The sequence below is a fragment of the Calliphora vicina genome, chromosome 4, assembly GCF_958450345.1.
Source record: "Calliphora vicina chromosome 4, idCalVici1.1, whole genome shotgun sequence".
NCBI lineage: Eukaryota > Metazoa > Arthropoda > Insecta > Diptera > Calliphoridae > Calliphora > Calliphora vicina.
In genome coordinates this window covers 18,091,395-18,113,918 of record NC_088783.1, presented here as the reverse complement: position 1 = coordinate 18,113,918, position 22,524 = coordinate 18,091,395, and the positions used below count along the sequence as shown (strand labels likewise).

The 22,524-nt window shown below is 29.1% G+C and overlaps 1 protein-coding gene across 1 annotated transcript in view; it reads left to right on the top strand.

The window, feature by feature from the left end:
• Positions 1–22,377, top strand: part of Lim1 (LIM homeobox 1) — a 171,071-nt gene extending 148,694 nt beyond the window's left edge. The window contains exons 6-7 of the mRNA XM_065508152.1: positions 21,613–21,874; positions 21,961–22,377. Of these exons, the coding sequence (XP_065364224.1) occupies positions 21,613–21,874; positions 21,961–22,265 (567 nt within the window). The 3' untranslated portion in view covers positions 22,266–22,377. The remainder of the gene's footprint in view (positions 1–21,612; positions 21,875–21,960) is intronic.
• Positions 22,378–22,524: the final 147 nt, after the last annotated feature.

Sequence of the window (22,524 nt, the reverse complement as noted above, 5' to 3'; positions counted from 1 at the left end):
TAAAAAATATATTTTTTGTTTCAATTTGTTAGTATAACTCCGAAACTACTGAGCCGATTGAAACGCAATATATAAGTGAAAATTTATACATAGCATGGGGAAAATGTTTTCAAATTCAATTAATCGAAAGAAGAACAATAACTAATCAATTTCATGAATATCAAACAAAAAACTAAAATTTTGTGAAAATGAGCGAATTCACTTAATTATGAATAAATTCGAAAAGAATCCACTCATTTTTATGATCAATATCTCATTTTGCACCTATTACATGTGGCTTTGTGCTAAAGCATTAAACCTGTAAAAATGTTTTCGTTTTCGATTTTTCATGATTTTTTTAAAACAAAAAATTTACGATTTTCACGTAAAAAAATATATTTTTTGCTTCAATTTGTTATAATAACTCCGAAACTACTGAGCAGATTGAAACTCAATATATATGCGAAATTTTGTACATTGCATGGGGAAAATGTATCAAAAATTCAAGTAATCGAAAGAAGAACAATAACTACTCAATTTCATGAATATCTAAAAAAACTAAAATTTTGTGAAAAAGAGTGAATTCACTTAATTGTGAATAAATTCGAAAATAATTCATAAATTTTTATGCTCAATATCTCATTTTGTTGCTATTATATGTGGCTTTGTGCTAAAGTATTAAACCTGTAAACATTTTTTCGTTTTCGATTTTTCATGATTTTTTTAAAACAAACAAATTTGCTATTTTCACGTAAAAAATATATTTTTTGCTTCAATTTGTTATTATAACTCCGAAACTGCTGAGCAGATTGAAACACAATATATAAACGGATTAAAGGCTATGTAAATTTTAATTTTTCTAAGTTTATTTTAATAATATCGAACTAACTCTTTTTGAGTTATCATTAATTATGTGCAAAAACGTCTAACTTAAAATTTTTTAAAAAAAAATCTCTCCATAGAATTGAAAAATTTTACCATATTTGTACTACTGGAACTACAATGCATCAAAGCTGTGAAGTGGTTTTAAAAGCCTCTAAATTTTTTTAGATTTTGTTGCCCTATGCTATGTATGGTTTAATATTTTGTCTCTTTCTACATATAAAAACCAGTGACATATACCTTTCAAATCTAAAAATTATTAAATATTCCTACTTTATACACATTTCATAGATCTTCTTTAGATTTCCTACCATCAATCATGTCGTAACTTCTGTTCACATTGAAACCGTAACAAACCCCAGAAAAATACCCCCAAAAAAAAAAGCGGATGCACAGCTCAACATGTCTGGCGACATTTAAGCTTTTAAATTGATAAAAAAAGCGATTTTTTCAAAATACTTTTATCTTGAAACAAAAATCTTGTAGTTGGTTTTAATGTTTATAAACAAACAACAAAAATAATAATAAAAAAAAACAGAAAAAAATTAACAAAATAAACAACATTTTGAAAACGCCTGCTTAAAAATTGTATGCTGCATACAGCAAAGCTATAAGGCTGTATGTATGTTGTTGGTGCTTTAAGCCATACTTTACATAGGTTTATTTTACTATCTTGACTTGGCTGAAAGATAAGCTGGCTTAAAAGAATATTTGTAATAACAACAAACTGCTTATAGTCGTATGTACCAGTACATGTGTGCATGTATTTAACTGACTGGTGACAACAACAATTGAAAAGTTGGCGACATCTTAATGACAACAACAACAGAAACTTCAACATCAACGACTAATATTAAAATTTATATCTTTTTAATTTTTTCTTGTCGATGTTTGTCATTGCTTTGGCTTTAAATATTTAATACCACAAAAGACGATGTCTTTATTTGTTTGTTTGTTTGCTGTTTGTATCAGTATTAAATGAATTTGATTTTTATTAATTTTATTTTTATATTTTGTATTATTTTTCTTTAATTTTTTGTTGTTTTCACTGTTAATGGCAAAAGGAAAGGGAAACCGCGGGCTGGTTGTTATTTACGAGTGCATGATGGCGCCAAGCTGAGCAATATTTCAACGTACCATTTAAGCTTTGAATAATAAGTGCCATAAATGGAGCAATGAAATCTTAAATATGTTGGTTTTTTTTCTTCTTTTTGAATTATGTTAATTCTGCTTTTATTCATTGTATTTTGGTTTACTGTTCATTAGACAAACTAAAATAAAAGGAAATTAGTCATGGCCGAAAAACGAAAAAAAAAAATAAAAATAACCAATTTCATATACAATTCAAGTCTTGTTTTTATGATTAATATCTTTAAGATACAAATGATTTGTTATGAATTCAAGCATACAATTAATCATATAATATTTAAGATTTATGCAGAATATTTATACAAAAAAAAAGAGACTTATGTATGTATTACATTTTAAGTGTAGGGGTAGAGAGATAGAAGCTGGGAAAAATAAAATCACCTGTTTTTTTTTTAAAGGAATTAAATAAAAAATAATTTCAACAAATCGTCATATGCGGGAAGTTTTGCTTTTCATCTAAAATTTGAAAAAAAGTACATCGATTGTTCACCAATACTTTGAATAAATGGGGGATTTCACGTCAACTGAACCAAATGGGCCTCTTTTTTTTCTTAAAATAAAGCTTAGATATTTTCCTTGAGGACCTATTTGGTCGCTTAGTGGGATGCGAGTTCGATATCTATCAAAATAAATGTTTTGTAACTCAAAACAAGATATTTTTGACTTCTTTTGCAAATCAAAAACTTTGTTGAAATTTTTTTCGATGGGCCCTGTTTATATACCCTTCACCTTCGTGAGAAGGGTATATATAAGTTTGTCATTCCGTTTGTAATTTCTACATTCTTCATTTCCGACCCTATAAAGTATATATATTCTGGATCCTTATAGATAGCGGAGTCGATTAAGCCATGTCCGTCTGTCTGTTGAAATCAATTTTCTGAAGACCCCGGATGTCTTCGGGATCCAAATCTTCAATAATTCTGTCAGACATGCTTTCGAGAATTTTGCTATTTAAAATCAGCAAAATCGGTCCACAAATGGCTGAGATATGAGAAAAAAACCAAGACAACCTTGATTTTTGACCTATATCTGGATTACTAAGTCATTAATATAGACAATATGGATATCTAATGATAGATATTTCAAAGATATTTGCAACTACGTATATAAGACCATAGTAAGATGGACCTACAATGGGTCAAAATCGGAAAAAAATGTTTAACCCGAATTTTTTTCACAAAAAAAATTGAAAAAACAAATTAAAAAAATTTTTGTTTTTTCAATTTTTTTGGTGAAAAAAAATAGTTTTTTTAACATTTAAAAAAAAATATTTAAAATTTAAAAAAAAAAATTTTAAATTAAAAAAAAAAAGATTAAAATTTAATAACAATCGAAAAATTTTTTTTTACAAAAAACAACAGAAAGATCAGATATTTTCCTTGAATACATATTTAGTCACTTAATGGGATGCGAGTCGGATATCTATCAAAATAAATGTTTTGTAACTCAAAATATCCAATTTTTGACTTACAAAAATTTAACTTTTTTTTTTTAAAAAATGGGCCCTTTTTTTAATTTTTTTTTTCGCTCAAAAGAAAGCTTGAGTCTATTCCTTTCGGACCTATTTGGTTGCTTAGTGGGATGCGAGTGGGATATGTAGCAAAATAAATTTTTTGTAACTCAAGATATAAAATTTTTGATTTTTTTTTTGCAAAATCGAACTTTTTTCCAAAATGGGCCCTGTTTTTATGCTCAAATAAAAGCTTAGATCCATTCCTTTAAGAGCTTTTTAGTATCTTAGTGGGATTCGAGTGGTCTATCTATAAAAATAAATATTTTGTAACTCAAGACATACAATTTTTGTGTTAAAACATTTATTTTGATAATATCCCACTCGCATCCCAATAAAAGCTTTCATTTGAAAAAAAGTTTTTGGAAAAAAGTTCGGAAGACACCGATTTTAAAAGTTGGTTCACTTGACGTGAAATCCCCCATATTCATATTGTACAAATGTTTCAAAAGTGCCGACCACTACTTTAAACCCCAGTTTTACAAGAACTTATCGTTATATTCTTTTAGTATTTAAAAAAAAAACTGCTTTAATTTTATTTTCTTCCATTTCCTAAGAAAGTTATTTAATATTGTTATGCTTAAATTTGTTAACCTTTTAATTTCCCTAAGTTTTTTTTTATAATTTTCTTCAAAGAATTATCTAATTTTTCCCAATTTTGAAATTATTATTGCCAATTATAAATGCGAATTCGTTAAAGATCTATCATTGTAAATTTGTTGCTGCCAAAGTGTTTTGGTATAAAACTTAAACCGAATTTGTGCATTTAAATTATCCACAGCCTTTCTCTTTTAGTTAAACAATTTTATGCATTCAAAATAACTAAACAAATTAAACAAATCTCATAGATTAATATCAAAGGAGGAAAGAAAAATTAAACAATAAAGACTTTCAAACTAAATTGTTGGTATACAGTGAAGAACAACACAAAAACAAGTGATTTAGAAAACATCTAAATGCCCTGCAAACAGCATGCGATGTTTTAATCAAATTTGAATTCATACGGCTGACCCCCATTAACAAGAAGTCTGGTTATGCCTTAACTAATAGTTATACAGTCGGTTAAAATTATACAGTCGGTTAAAACTATTAGTTAAAACATAACCAGACTTCGTGTTACTGGGGGTGAGAATTACTTTTAGTTTTGATAGTTTTGTCACTATTTTTTGTAGTCTTCTTACCAGACTGATGACATTTGTAATATTTTTGGCTTATTTGACACTTAAAAGAACTTAGTAATACAGAGAGAAGTCAATTGTTTGCTTTACACATTCCTGGTAATCTATAATAAAGCTAACTGTCACTTTAGTGTTCCTAAGTAATCAAATGTGTAGTCAGTTTAAATTGTTTTATTTCACTTTACTTAAGAGTAGTAATTTATTACAGATTTAATTCTCACTTAATGACTTTTGTCACTTTAGAGTCCCTAAGTAATCAAAAATGTAGTCAGTTCTTATTTCAATGTCAATTATAATTCAAATATATTGCAATTGGTTACTTAACACATCCCCGGTAGCCGAGTGTAGAGTTAATTGTCACTTTAGTGTCTCTAAGTAATCTAGGGTGTAGTCTGTTTTAAATTTTACTTCAGAAAGTAGTTATTTTACATGCACAAGAAATATATTCCAAAGCCATTTTCGGTTTTACATCCTTTTGAAATGTGGAGTCTGTTTCACTTTACCACACGCATAGAAAAAATATAATTGGGCATGGTTACTGTAACCATTTAAATAGTGTAACAAGATTTTTAACAATATTATAGTCACAGTAACTATTTACATGATTGTGGTAACCATAATATGGTTAATTTATGATTCACATGATTGTATCAACCATATATATGGTTACAGTAAACAAATATATGTGGCAACCATATTTATGATGATAAGCATTAAGCCGAGAGCAACATAATATGATAAGACCTTCATCATATGAATGGTTGTCACAAACATATATTTGTTTACTGTAACCATATATATGGTTGATACAATCATGTGAATCGTAAATTAACCATATTATGGTTACCACAATCATGTAAATGGTAACTGTGACTATAATATAGTTAAAAAACTTGTAATAATATTGAAATGGTTACAGTAACCATGCCCAACTATATTTTTTCTCTGCGTGCAGCATGTCATTTTACTCATTACCAGGGAAACCGGAAATATGCTCTAAAAAAAGCGTTTTAGGCGCTTTAAATATGCAGTAAAAACTTTAAAATATGCTCTTAAAATTTAAAAAATATGCTCTTAAAAAAACAAACTTTTACATAATTTTTAACCAAAAAAAATTTACTTAAATTTTCAAATAAAAATCGTTGTCTATTGGATCTCAAAACATTTTTATACATAGAAAATGTTCTTTCGACATCAACTGATGTTACAGGAGCAAATTTAAAAGACAATATTTCTATAACACTTAGAACGGTTAAGTTTGAATTAGAACTAAAATTTGATATTTAGATGGAGCTATTATTAAAATAGTGCTTATTTTATATTAAAACAAGTAAGAGAGCTATATTCGAGAGCTAATTATGCTTCAAAATAAAAAATTTAAATATTTTTAGGTGAACAAAATTTTTTTTCAGTTTTTTAATTTTTTGGAAATACATTTTTTTTTTTAGGTGAAAATTTTTTTCAGTTTTTTTAATTTTTTGGATAAAAATTTTTTCCGAATTGTTATTTTAAATTTAAAAAAAAAAATTTCTGTTTTTCCCATTTTTTTTTGGTGAAAAGCCATCAATTTTTCAATTTTGAATTTTAAACAAAACAGCGAAAAATAAGTAAGACAAAATTTGTTTTTGATAAACTCAAAATATGCTATTAAACAGTAAAATATGCTCTAAAAACGCAAAATATGACATAAATATGCTCTTAAAACAAATATATGCAAAAATATGTATTTAAGGGTAAAATATGCAAAAATATGCACTAACAAATCGATGCCAAAATTCTTAAATAGTTCTGAAACGTGTAAATATCTTATCCATGTGATCATTAGACTCACCAGAAAAAACATGCATTTGCATATTTTGGTTTCCCTGCTCATTACAAATCATATATCACTAAGTCTAAATTAATGTTGACTGAAGTGTCTCCAGAAGTAATTTATTACAGAGTAAATTGTCTTTAATATCCTTTATAATTCAAATATAATTTAATTGTTTACTTTACACATCCCAGGTAGTTTAGTGTAGAGACAAATGCCACTTTAGTGTCTCTAAGTAATCTAGGATGTAGTCATTTTTATTTTTTTAGATTTAATTTTAGAAATTAGTTATTTTACTCGCCACAAGTAATCAATGACAGACTTATTTCTGTTTTTATGTTCTTTTGAAATCTGTAGTCGATTTTATATTTTTATTTTCATTTAGAATTAGTAACAATTTTACTCAAAGAGGAAAATTAGCTTCATTCTAGGGCACGTACATGTTGAAGTAAGTAGTTAAATAACTATTGAAGAAACAATTTAGGCAGTTAGAATGATAACTGGCTCATTGGAAGCAGTAGTTGCTGAGCCCTTTGTAATGTAAAAAGGGTCAAGTTAAATTCAAAGAGCCGTCTATAAAACTGTATATTTTTAGCAGATATCCAATTGGTTTGGATACTGTGAACCGTCTCTTACCTCCAGTAACACGAAGGCTGGTTATGTGTTAACTAATAGTTATACTGACAGTTTTCATACAAATATAATTTTAACCGACAGTATAACTATTAGTTAAGGCATAACCAGGCTTCGTGTTATTGGGGGTTAGACTGGTTATTGTGGTTAGTTAACGTCTAGTTAAATAACTAGTTAGCCAGCCAGCTGGGAACATAGTAAAATAACTTATGAATCCAATAAACAGATAACGCGAGTCAAGCAGCTGCTTGTGTGAGGTAGAAAAAGTCATTTAATAAAGATTTTGACATTAAAAACAATTCTCTCATTCTTGAGAATGTAAAACTCCATATAAAAAACAAATAATTAATTCGCTGGTATTTGCCACCACCTGGTATATAAATTCGCCTTGGTTGTGATCCTAAATGGAAGGTTAATTTATATCCTAAACTTAGACAAACGTATGTTGTAATTGTTGTAAAACAAAAATACAACAATAATCAAAGCTACCGAAACTCTGCAAACTTACATACACGTTACAACAACAAAATAAGAGGCAGTATTTAATGTTTAAAAATTTCAACTTTTTCGAGGTGGTCTTGCATTTTGGTTTATAACTTTTTTTGTACTGAACCGATTTAGCTGATTTTCAATAGCTAACTGCTTAGGTTAAAGATAATTATTCTGAATAAATTTCATTGATTTTGGGTTTTCATTTCGCACGAGAGCATGTTTTACACTAACAGTTAAAAGGAAATAGAAAATCGATTTTATTTAAGGAGACTTAGATAAAAATTTCCAACTGTTCTATATGGAATTATAAATTTAGCTTTATTCAGTAGGTGTGTAGGTGGAAATTAGTTCTATAAAATAAACGACTTCAAATATATGATTTGAAAAGGTGACTTGTTAGTTAGGATTTTATATAGCAAGTCTCTTAAATCGTGGGCAAAGATAAAATTATACATCTTATTTATATAAACTGAAATTTAATCTTCCTACTGTTACTATTGAGGCAGCTTTTATTGATTTTTGATTTTCAGAATGTTAAGGTTTTCTTTTGATGACAACTTTAGGAAATGTCTTTTGTACTGCTGACATTTCAACAAATGTACACAGAGAAAACAGATTCGTGATAGCACCGAATTGTTGCCAATCGAATGATTCTACCTTGGTGATTCTACAGTTGTGGCTACGAAATTTTGGAAGGGGTAAAAAAAGTTTGGTTACCTCAACCGAAATTCTTCTTTATCAGCTGACTTTCTGTTGATAGAACCGAAAAATTCTATGTATGCAACCGAATCATTCGATTGACAACAAATTCGGTTGCTATCACGATCTGTTTTCTCTGTGTATGCGAAAGTCAGCTAAGCAATCTTGTATAACAATAAACTGAGTTCAAACCAACATCAAATCACTTTTGAAAGAGTAGTTCTCCTTATTTTTATCTAATGATAAAGTAATAAACTTTTTAAAATATTTAACTTGTTTATAAATCTACAAAACTAATTATTTTGACCACAAATAATTAGAGAATAATAATATGTAATAAAAAAAAGAGTTTGTTGATATTTTGTAATAAAAACAAATAATTATTTTTTCGGTTATTTGCCTTTTTCAAATAAAAAATATCATGCACATGATCATTTCAGATGATCTTACAGAAAATAAAATAAGGTTAATTTAACACATTTTTTTTTTGTTTAAAAATTCTAAAACCTCAAAAAAGCGTCTAAGCGCCATGATGATGATAATTTCGTTGGCGGCTTCTTTTGTGTGGAAGCAACGAATTTCAACAACTCATCAATGAACTATTAAGTGGTGATAGGAGAGTATTACAAACAAACTACTTAAACTGCTGCTTGTTTTTTGTTAGAGTTTCCCAAACAAATTTTAAAAAATATAAATTAGAAAGATGGACGGACGGACGGACAGACGTTTGGGTTAGATGGATGGATGAATGGATGTACAGAGGTTTATTGTGTTAAAGGCGCCTGTTGCTAGTGTTTTCTTTCTACCGTTTGAAACATCATCATTATTATTATCATTGTTTTAATATTTCATGTTTCAGCAGAAGCCAATTCGGCAAATGTAACAAAGTTAAATTTAAACGACCAACCGCCCGCAAAAGGCGTGACTTTTGAAATAGTCATGAAATGTATACGTTTGGATGATATGTTTGTTGTATGCAGCAGCAATAAAACACACAAATTACAAGTCATTCTGAAATTATTTCCATTGTTACGGCTGCTATCTTTTCCTCACTCAATGAATGACGATCCGTTGGCCTGGCAATTTGTCTAAGAAGGTTTGTGTTGCCGTAAACAAATAATTTTGTTGTTATTATTGCTGCTGTTTTTCAGTTTTCTGTTAAACCGCAAAATCATTTCTAATTTTCATTGTAAATATTTCTACCGTCAAACAAACGAAAATAAAAAAAAAAACCGCTCAACAAATTTCGATTAAAGTTAATTAGTTTTTGAAAAAAAAAAAAAAATAGCAACAAAAATTACTACTCTTTTTTTCTAGAATCTTTAAAGATAATAACAGCAGCAACAACATCTACGTTGTTTTTTATTTTACTTTTTTTTTTTCATTATTATTCTATCGAAGTTTAATAAAAGTCATGATTGAAAAAAAATATAAAAGTTATTTGAAATTAAAGTTTTAATATTTCCACAAAAAAAGTTGAAATAATTATTTAGAATAAAGTAGATTTAAGCTGAGATTACAAGATTAAATTTAGTTATTAAGTTGTTTATAAACAAAATTGTGTAGTTATTACACAATTGAAAATAGATTTGTAATGTGAGAGCTCTTCCGTGGAAGCAGGCAAAAGAACAAATGTCAGCAAGACACAAGCAGCAAGAGTGCTGACATACTTATGAAAGGAAGTTTCAATGTCAGCAGAACAAAATCATCAGGTTGTCTAATGTAATGAAATGTAGTGGATTTTTCAGCACAGCCTGCTTACAAAAAGTCTGAACAATTCTGGGGGTGTCAGCCGGCTCTTTATGGAAACAGGCATCAATGCTAACACTTGAAACTATCAAGTTTAACTTCCAGTTTCTTACCCAGTCTTTAATTTAAAATGTCCTACTTTTCTTGTTTCAAATTTTATTATTTCCCTTTAAATTGCAAGACTATTTATTATTTAGCGCCAAATATCATCCAAATCTTTTAAGTTGCCAAGCCATCACACAGCCTATATAACCTGCTGCTAAAGCTTTGTGTTTAATGCCGTCACCAAAAGCTGCTGATGATAAGAACGACTGCTGCTGCTCTTGATGGTGGTTATGGTGATGGTGACTGTGACGATTAGTTTTTCTGTTCTTTTTTTTTTATTAATAAAACTGCACCACTGCCAGATTCCTTGTTGTGCTTTTTTGGTTTATTTTTTTTATGAAGTTCCCAAGAATATAAATAATATTTTTATGTCTGGCAGTTAACAGAATCCTACTGTGTGAAGTGGGTTAATAATAACAAATTTTATGGTTTTTCAAATGAAGTTGGCCTGGGGAAGTAAGAATATAAAAATTTAAATAAAATTAACTTCAAAAATTTTAAAGGAAACCAATAAAATAGGGTAGAACAGAAACAAATGTTATTTATTTTTAAATTCAATTCAAGGTAGAGTAAGATATAACACTCACCCCCAGTAACACGAAGTCTGGTTATGTTTTAACTAATAGTTATACTGACAGTTTTTATACAAAAATAATTTTAACCGACTGTATAACTATTGGTTAAGGCTTAACCAGACTTCGTGTTAATGGGGGTCAGAAGGATATATTTTATTTAAATTTTAATGAGCCATTTATAAAATGGCAATAAAACCATTGATATTTGATTTAAAGTGAGTAAAATTACTTATTCCTTATAGAGAAATGAAAACAGCCAATTAAAACAGACTCCGAATTGCCAAAAAAATATGCTATAGATTACTAGTAGTGTGTTAAATAACTACTTCCTAAAGTTGAATGTAAAAAAATTAAACTGACTACACTCTAGATTACTTGGGGACACTAAAGTGACAATTGGCACTCTACTAGTTTACCCCGATGGTGTAATGATGCCAAATAACTTCTCTTAGCATTATAAATTGAAACTAAGGCAGCAAACGGAAAATTATTTAAACTGACTACACTCTTGATTACTTAGGGACATTAAAGTGACAATTGATTTTTCACTAGAATACCTGGGATGTGAAAAGTAACCAATTAACTTATCTTTGCATTACAAAGTACTTATAAGTGAAACTGACTACACTGTAGATTACTTGGGGACATTAAAATAACAATAGGGTCTTCACTAGATTACCTAGACTGCGTTTAGTGGCCAATTGTCTTACTATAGCATTACAGAGTACATATAATTTTAACTAAAACAGAGAACTGAAAAAAATTAAACTGACTACACTCTATATTACATAGGGAAACTAAAGTGACAACTGGCTCTCTACTTGTAATGTTGCTAAATAACTTCTCCTTCATTACAAATTGAAATTAAGGCAGCAAACGGAAAAGCATTTGAACTGACTACACTCTTGATTACTTAGGGACATTAAAGTGACTTTTTACTTATCTTTGCATTACAAAGTACTTATAAGAGAAATTAATACTCAGAACTAAAAAAAGTACAAACTGACTACTCTGTAGATTACTTGGGGACACTAAAGTGAAAATTGAGTATTTCCTAGATTACCTAGGATGTGTATAGTGGTCATAGTCATAAAGTGAAAATTGAGTATTTCCTAGATTACCTAGGATGTGTATAGTGGTCATAGTATAGCAGTGTGTTAGTATAGCATTACAAAGTACATAGAATTGAAATTAAAACAAAAAACATCAAAAAGTTTAAACTGACTACTATATAGATTACTTAGAGACACAAAAGTAACAACTGAATCCTCTCTTGGTAACATGTAATGAGCAAAGAGAACATTTGATTTACTTTTTTAATACCTACTACACATAAGATGAATTAGAACAAAGAGAAGAAAAAACCATGAAACTAACTACAATCTAGATTATATGGAGACACTTTAGTGACAATTGACTCTTCACTAGATTACCTGGGATGTGTAAAGTGACCAATTGACCAATTCTTGAAATAAAAAGTATTAATAAGTGTAATTAAAACAGAGAACTGTAACAAGTTTAAACTAACTACTTTCTGGATTACTTAGGGACACTAGAGTGACAATTTACTCCGCGCCACATTACCTGGTATCTGTAAAGTAATCAATTGACTTCGTTTTGCCTTACAATAGTTTTGGTGAGTCAAATAATGGCTTAATAAAGTGAAATTAACAAAAAAAAAAATAAACTAACTACTTTCTAGATTACTTAGGGACACTAAAGTGACAATTTACTCTGCGCTAGATCACCTGGTACCTGTAAAGTAACATATTGACGTCTTTTTGCATTAAACAGGTTTTGGTGAGTGAAAAAGTGGCTTAATCAAGTGAAATTAAAAAAAAAAAATTAACTACTTTCTAGATTACTTAGCGACACTTAAGTGACCACTAAATCTTGTGTAGATTGTTGGGTTCTGAAAAATGGCCAAATGCCTTATTTTTATAATTTAGTACACATACGTGGAAACAAACAGACCACAGCTCGGATTATTAGTGGAAATTGACTTCCAAAAGTAAACTATACAAAACATTAAACTGACTACACTATTGATTACATAGGGACACTAAAGTGACAATTGGTTCCACGATAAATTAACAGAGATTAGCAAAATAGGCAATTGACTTCATTTTGCATTACAAAGGACTCTTAAGTCTAAAATTAAGCAAACAAAATAAAAATTTAAGTCAGCCAAGTAAATAGAACTTAAATAGGGGAAAATAATGTCTACGAGGGTCACTATCAGAATTAAATAGTATTTTGTGCTTTTTCCCTGACATTGTAAAGTTACATCTAAAATCATAATAACAACAACAACATTATTAAACACTTTACACAAGCAAGCTAAGCAGAAAACTAGATTTCATTCAAAACAAACCAATTTGTTCGAGGTGTTCTTACATTTTAGTGTATAACTTTGTTTCTACTAAAGCAATTTGGCTGATTTTCAATAGCCAACTGCCTAGGACAATGATAATTATTTGTTATTAATCTCATTAAGTTTGATTTAGTAGTTTAGACATGAGCTTGATTTACACAAACACCTAGAAAATCATGGCTAAATTGGTTCAGAAGATTTACTTTAAGGGATTTTTACATGATGTAAACTTATACAAATTTAGAAATTGAAATAAAAATAGACCTAAGGCATTACCATTTATTTGCAATTTTGAATCTCATTGCTCTAAATTTCTTTTACTTAAATAAAAATACTATTTATTTGTTTATTTTAAAGTTTTATGACAATAATTTTACTATAGTTTTCTATTTAACTGGTTAAAGTTTAAATTATGTTGAACAAAAAAAAATTATAAAGTTTTTGCTTTAGTATTGTAATGGTCAGTAGTGAGTGGTCTTTCGAGTTGTTTGAATGTTTTCAGCATGATAAATGTATCTAGGTATTGTAATTTACAAGTAATAAAGAAAATACGATTTTTTTGTTGTTTGCTGATGCTGCTGCTGTGTGTTGTCCCCCCAGTCAGGCTCTTTAGAGAGTCATAAATATTGCACTTGTATATTTATGAATTTACAACTAAAAAAAAAATGCAGAAAAAATTTTAAAATTATTATGCTACTAACAAATAGCAAAATATTGGAAAAAAAAGTTACAAAAAAAACTTTTTATATTCGCATTTGTTTTGCAACAACTATTTGTTGTTGCAGTTTATTTCATTTTTTTTGTTGCTATAAGCCGCTGGTGTCCGATAAATACAAACCAGTCAGCAACAGCAGCAACAACATCCATTCACAAAACTTTTTTTTGCTCAACATTTGTAAGGTTGGTTGGTTGTTTGGTATGTTCGAGTGTTTTTTTCTGTGTTAAATGTCGAGTTTGGTTCACTGATGACTGACTTTGTTGGATAGATGGACAGATGGATGGTTGGCAGGCTGACTGGCTGGATGCTTTGCTACTCAGTTGGTTGTTTAACAAACAAACAAAAATGGTGGAGAACAAAAAAAGTACTTACCACCAGCAACACCACCTAACCATCACCATTTCTACCACTGACACCACCAGTAGTAAGTAGTTGTAGTGTGTGGTGGCTGCTGCTGCTGCTGCTGTGTTGCTACAATTGTAGTGGCATTTCATAATAAACATTCAGAAACATTGTTAACAAGATAAAAAACAACAATTACAAAAAATCAAGGAAAAATATAAAAAAAAATCAACTGAAAAAGTGTTAAACAACCAACAATGACGAGAGATGATGAATTGTTGTTGTTAAAATCCATAAAAAACTATGATTTTAATTTCATATTGTTGATTTCTTTTTTTACACTCTTTTGTTTTGAACCTTTCCCCCTTTTTGGTGGCAGGGGGTGGGGGTTTAGTAAAGCATCCAATCAACAATGTTAACCAAACATTCTCTTTTTGTGGCTGGTTGTTGCAGCATTTTAAATATTTCTTTTAAATCGACCACTGAATCGGTTTTTGCTTCTCTTTTTGCTAAATATATTCCCATTTATTCTAGTTATGGTATTTGTGAAATACACTTTAAGGAAAAAACATACAGAAACTAGAGTAGAACTGAAATAAAAGTAAAGGTCTTGAAGGTTATGTGGGCTTTGAGGGCCGCTGTAGTTTGTGTTTTATTCCCATAGATCTGCAACTTAAGAAAAAGATCTAACGGGGCCAAATACCACGATCTTGGTGGCCAGTTCTCATCACCTCAATGTGAGATGACCATGCCCTCAAATCGTTCGTGCACAATGAGCTTTCGTTCTCACAGAACACAGCTGACCCCGCAAGAAACTGAATAAATGACGACCAATTTGACAGATGTAGCTTCAAAAATATGGCCACCATCAACTGTCAAAGTTCGGAAGTCCCTTTTGGAAAACTCTCTATCTGTATTAGATTTATTCTAGTTATTTTTGTGAAATACACTTTAAGGAAAAACATACAGAATCTACAGTAGGATAGAAATAAAAGTAAGGGTCTTGATGGCATTTTTGATCCAAACCAAAATCTGCAAATATTCAAGAGTCTTCAGTTCTAACTCAAAAATGTTCTTTCAAAGATGTAGGATGACCAACAAACATTGACAAATTGATTAGATCAAAATTCATTAAAAATAATTGAAGATGAGATTTTGATGAAATACAGGATTCTTTAAACTTTTGCAGAACCCTAACAGAGAGGTTTCGAAGCATCAAATAATCAAGAGGCTCCTGTTCTTATACTTATTTATAACCTACACCACAATAGTGGGCCAAAAATATTAGTCTAACACCCACCTTAAAGTATACCGATCGACTTAGAATCACTTTCAGAGTCGATTAAGCGTTGTCCGTCCGTCCGTCTGGTCGGCTGGCTGGCTGGCTGTCCATGTAAACCTTGTGCGCAGAGTACAGGTCGCAATTTTGAAGATATTTCGATGAAATTTGATGCATATTATTTTTTCGGCTCAAGGACCAAGCCTATTGAAACTGGCTGAAATCGGTCCATTATTTCACCTAGCCCCCATACAAATGTCCTCCCGAAATTGGACTTTATCGGTCATAAATGTTTAATTTATATATGTATCTCCACAAATTGCGCTCCAAATAATTTTTATACACACAAAATTCATGTCACCAAATTTTGTTACGATCGGTCCATAATTAGTCATAGCTCCCATATATACCCGCTTCCGAAAATCACTTTAACGTGCATAAATCGTTAAAAAATGTTGGTAAACACACAAAATTCAACATAGTTAACTTTCATATAGACACAAATCACACGACGGTGATCGGTCCATAATTGGTCATAGCCCCCATATAAGGCCCACTTCAGAAAATCACTCAAAAATATAAATTATTGAAATTTTAAAAGAAAAATTTTTTTTGCTCTTTTACTTAGTGTAGGGAATTATACGGTCGGGCTTGACCGACCATACTTTCTTACTTGTTTTAATACTGACCCAGAAACATCCATTAGTGAATATGTTGACTATCATTAGCACAAACAGATTGTCTGGAGATACAATTATTACAATGTTTCTCTTGCAAACATTCGAGAAGGAATATCGCAAATGATAGGAACAATTTTCACCTCGCAGTAAAACCCTTATTCTAGAAAGTTCGAGAATGATATCAATAAGATTTTTCATTTTAGAAAATTCTCAACTTTTTCTATGATTGGCTTTTCAACAAAATGATCGAGAAGTATTCATATTTTTCTCCGTTATTTTACAATTTTGTTCTTCCAGAATTATCCGAATCTTTGCAAAACCCAATACCATTATGATTGTTTTATTTCTCTACGTGTTTGCATTTAAAACTTTGCATATTATCCTAAAGAATTTTTTGTGTGTACATATATTTCGTTGTAACAAACGCCTTTGGCCATATTATAGAGTTTTTCCATTTGTTTGTCTCCCTCTGCCAACAAAACTACAGAAAATAACAACAACTTGGAAGAATGGAAAAAATAACAAAAAAACAATATAAAAAATAATAGCAATTTTTATTCAAATCTATATAGTTTTGTTTTTCTTTTTTTTCTACTCTTCATTTATATGTATGGAAAAATAAAAGTTTCTTTTTTTTGAAATTTTCCATTTTTTTTCATTATTATTTTATCCAATGTTCGAATGAAAAACAAATATTATGCCACAATACATATATACATACATAAATTTAAATACATACATATGTATGAATGTATGTATGTAAATGCAAATTTAAATGCAAAAGATTCTAAAAATTTATTGGAATTTTTTTTTTATTAAAACTCTTAGATTGTTAGTCAACAAAGTTGTCGGTTAGTTAAATTTTATTTAAATTTAAACATTTTATTCTTCACAATCTAGACATTATTACATTAATTCTTAGTAATGCAGCCAGTAAGTAGTAGTCATCACAAAGTAAGTTGACCTGTCATTAACAAACATTAACTTATTTTGCAAACTGATTAAAGACCACTGAACTTATTTATTATATTCAGAAAATAAGAAAGCTTTAAAGAATTTCAACAGAAAATTATTTAATTTCATCTTTGTCGTCAAGTTAAAAACTCAAAATTCTGAAAATTTCTGAATAATTTTCTTTAACAAGAAAAAAAACAAGAATCAAAGTAAATAACACCGAAAATTACGCATAAATCAACAAAATTCATTGAGCACAAATGTCAAAATTTGTTGCATAAGCAACATAAATATTAAAAAATCATCAACACAAAAAAAAAAAATCATCAGCACCTAAAAAAAGCAAACGATTTAAGCAAAAAATAACACACAAAACCAAATTTTCGAGCATAACCAATAATACAACTCCCCAGTAAACATTTAAGTTTGTTAACAAATTGACAAGGATTTTTAATCAAACTCTGGCTCAAAAGTCAAACAATTTTGAGAAATAACCTAAACAAATTTATAACACAGAAAAAATTATATTTCAATTCAAACATTTATCCCATATTGAACTGGTTTCAATTATTTCATAATTAAATCAAGTATTCATTTGCTCAAAAACAAAATTTCTTGATATTTTCTATTGAATTTTGAGTTTTGAATTTGATTATTTTGACAATTGAATATACAATTTTCGTTATTGGTTGAATTTCAAATACAAAAATTATTGAATAGATAATTTTCGTAATTGAAACACAAAAAATAACAAAAATGTGTTTTCAATTAGGAAAATTTAATAACAAACATGTTTTTGAAATATAATCCAAATCAAGACAGATTTTTGAGTTTTTAATTTGAATACAATTCGAGGTTGATTTGAGAAATTTTTTTTCTCAACTTAAATACTTAAGAAAATATTCCAAAAATCAGGTTTTCTTTATAAAATATTAACTATTATTCCCAAATTGTGAGCAAATCTGAATTCTATATAAAAAGAAGTAAACTTATTTTCATTTTTAAAACTAACAAGTAAGAGAGCTAAATTCAGCTGTGCCGAATCTTATTACCCTTCATCAAATTATACTTCAAAATACAAATTTTAAATATTTTTAGGTAAACAAAATTAATTTTTTTTGCAGTTTTTTAATTTTTTGGAAAAAAAATTTTCGAATTGTTTTTTAATTAAAATTTTTTTTTTGCTTTTTATTTTTTTTGTTAATATTTAGCGAAAAAAAAATTTGGTAAAAAAAAATCAGGTTAAAAATATTTTTTCTGATTTTGACTCATTGTAGGTCCAACTTACTATGGTTTTATATACGTCACTGCAAAGGTCTTTGATATCCATATTGTCTATATTAATGACTTAGTAATCCAGATATAGGTCAAAAATCGAGGTTGTCCTGGTTTTTTCCTCATATCTCAGTGAACCGATTTTGCTGACTTTAAATAGCAAACTTCTCGAAAGCATGTCTGACAGAATTATTGAAGATTTGGATCCCGAAGATATCTGGGGTCTTCAGAAAATTGATTTCAACAGACAGACAGGATATATATACCAGAATATATATACTTTATAGGGTCGGAAATGAAAAATATAGAGATTACAAACGGAATGACCAACTTATATATACCCTTCTCACGAAGGTGAAGGATATAAAAACCTGTGACAAATGTTGTTTCCTCCACTTGATATCAAATGTGAGTTTCAATTATAAGTTTACTTGAGAAACTATTTGCATAATTAGGTTTTCTCAATTACTTATTTACTATTGTTTCGAAATCATTGTCAAACCTGAGGGTTGAATTTCAATTTAAATAAAATATTTTCTCAAATTTCAGCTCAAAATTAGCTAAAATTTAAAGAGAAGTCGAAGTTTTTAAAATTTTTTCGTTTTTAAAATAAATAAAAAAAAAATAAAAATCAAGCATACATTTGACATTCGATTGGTTTCAAATCATTCTAAATTGGACATTAATTATACCATCAAGTTTGCTGAGGAGTTTCTTCTAACTTTTTTCTCCTAGACAGAGGATTGAGTTTTCAAATTTGAATTCAATTAGAGGTTGATTTGAGAAAACATATTTTATCAACTTTTAATTTCAAATCATTAAAATTAAATATATGATATATTTGAATGTTTATGTTCGCTCAATTAAATATTTACAACTAGTATAATCACAAATCGTTCCCAAACCTAAAGACTAAATTTGAATTTGAATAAAATATTTCAAAATGCAAATATTATCAAATATTGACATTTTAGAAGTAGCTTGAATTCAATTCATTGACATAAAACCCTCGAGTTTGCTAAGGATTGGAAACAATTTTGAATTTAATCTCCTATACAGAGATTTGAGTTTTGAATTTGAACTACATTTGAGATTGATTTGAGAAAATTTATTTTCTCAACTTGATATCGAATGTTTGAACTTAAAAATATTTGAATAATTTATTTTCTCCATTAGTAATTAACTATTATTCCCAAAAGGGTCAGAAACCTGAAGATCGAGCTTGAATTTAGAAAAAATATTTGAAATCCGGAAATTTTTAAAAATTCTTTTTTAAAAATAAAATCGTTTGAGAAATGTTATATTCAAATCTAAATATATTATAATAAATACATAAGAAAATATTTGAATATTTTTTTGTTCAATTAGTTATTAACTATTATTCCCAAATCATTCTTAAACTTAAAGACTGACTTTGAATTCAAGAAAAATATATGAAAAATGCAGTTTTCTCAAATTCCATCTCAAATTATGTTGAAATCTAAAAGGAAGCCGATATTTTTAAAATGTATTCTTTTTTTTAAGTAAAACATTGAAAAACAAACGTTTGACATTCGAGAAAGTTTTTAATCTCAAATCATTCTCAATAGATCAGCAACAATTCTAAGAAAAATATGGACAGAGGTTTGAGTATTAATTTGAGAAAACTTGTTTTCTCAACATGATATCAAATGTTAATTTCAAATCATCCAAAATGTGAGATTAAATACTAGAGAAAATATTTGCATTTATTTTTATAATTTTTTAAGTCAGGCTTGTTTTTAGGTTTGAGCATGATTCGTTAATTCTAAGTGATATTCTCAATTTGAAATTCTGAAATTTTTTTTTTTAATATTTTAAGTCAAGATTTGTATGTGATATAATGATGAGAAAATAACATTTCTCAAATGTTATTTTATAAATTACAATGTTATATTTTTGGTTTGAGAGTGATCTCAGAACAACATTTGATATCAAATAAAGTAAATATAATTTTTCAAATCAACCTCAAATTGAACTAAAATATTAAATTCAAATCTCTCTCTAGCTTGGAGAAACCTTGGAGAATTATGTTTTACGAGTTTGCTGGGGATAGAGAACGGGTCTGAATTATTTTCAAACTACTCTTAAATATCTATTTAACTTAGATTTATAATAACATATAACATTTTGAATCATCCTCATTTCAATACGAAATTTAGTTTAGAGAAACCTTGAACAATTATGTTTTTTATCCAATGAAATTAATTTTTCAAACATTAAAAATTCTGTTCATTGGGTTTCTATTCATTCTCACTAATTTAACATAATTCTAGACATTGAATGTTCACATCATGCTCCTTCAGCCAAACATTTGCTCTTTGTCATTACCTGGTCTTAAAATAATAAACACAATGGATAGGATTTTATGCAAAAAAAATAAAAAAAAAATCATAATTTTTTTCCTAAGAGTGTGAGGCCGTTTAAAGCGGCATTTAGATCGGGATCATAAAAAAAATATAAACTTTTTTTTATAATCTTACGAGCGTTGATGATGTGGATCATCATAAAAATTGTATTATGGCCATTTATGATTTTGTTCAATTCAAGAAAAAACTTATCTTTCTTTACTCCTCAGTTGTGGTTTTATGATGGGGCCGTAAACGCAGTATAAAGTTCATAAATTTTGTGTATGTTTTGTTGTTTAAAGATTTTTTTTTTGCATTTGAGTAATAAAAATAAAAACTAATAAAAATGGAGTGAAACGATTTTGTTCGTTTTTATTTTATAAACAAAATTTTAATATTCAAGCTTTTATCATGCTCCGAAATAATGTGTACAATAGGACATTATGTTAATTAATATAAAAAAGTTCCGAATTCTATATCTCAATAATGAGACTTTAACAGAGGAAGTAGTCAACAACTGACACCAGACAGTTTAAAGAATGAAGACGAAGGTCGTAGCGGCCCAGAAAATAATTTGTGAATTTCTCAATAATGTGAGTGAAATAGAAAAGGTTTACAGCTGACACCAAACAGCACAAGAATATTTAAATTTATTCCAATTAAATTTAAAATTCTAGTTTTGCAAGAAACAAATTTAACTTAAGCTTGATTTGAAATCGAAAAATTATTAGTTTTCTTTTTTAGAAAAGATTCAAAACAGCTGTCCTATGATTTTTAAAAATTTAGCACAAATACTTTTCTCTTTAACTAAATTCTCAAAACATTACTAATTGTCCTCTCTCTCATCTCCTTTCCTGCAGGTGTGGTTTCAAAACAAACGCTCAAAAGAACGACGCATGAAACAAATAACCAGCATGGGTCGGCCACCGTTCTTTGGTGGTGCCCGCAAGATGCGAGGTTTTCCTATGAATCTATCACCGGGTGGTTTGGATGATGGCCCCGGTTTTCCCTATTTTGCAGCCGAAGGCAAATTTGAATTTGGCTATGGACCTCATTTTCATCCACACGATGGACCCTTCTTTCCAGGACATCCTGGTGGACCAATGCCTTTTAATGCGCCTGGTGAGTTGTTGATCACAAATTGTACGCCAACAAAAAGAAATCATAATTAATTATGCCCTTTGAAAATTTATTGATTTCCTTTCTAGGTGGACCAATGGATCATACGGGTCCAATTCCTATGGTTAATGAATTTGGCCTAACGCCCGAATCACAATTCCTTAGTCAGACTGGAGGACCCCCCATGAATATACAATCGGCGGGGGGACCTCAACCACCTCCGGACCATCTGCTGGCAGCCCAGCAGCAGCAACAACAACAGCAGCAGCAGCAGCAACAACAACAGTCACAACAATCTCAACAAAATGGCCCGCGTTCCGCATCACCTGAATTCATGTCAGCCGCTAATTTCAGTGAACCTCAAAATATGCAAAACGAAACGCTTGTTTGGTAATATTCAAAAGAGCTGGCAACACGTTTGCTATTGCTAAAAACTCTCGCCGAATATCAGCAACAGGAGGATGTGGTTTAACTGATGATAATGCAACTGACACAACAACATTAACAACAATTCAATGGAGGGCTGGTCCTTATTAAAACGTCATAACGTAATGATGTATTAAACACTCAACAACATTTGCTAAACTACTTTAATTCTACTACAAAAAAAAAACTACTAAATATAGCAACAAAAACCAACCAAAATTTATGGG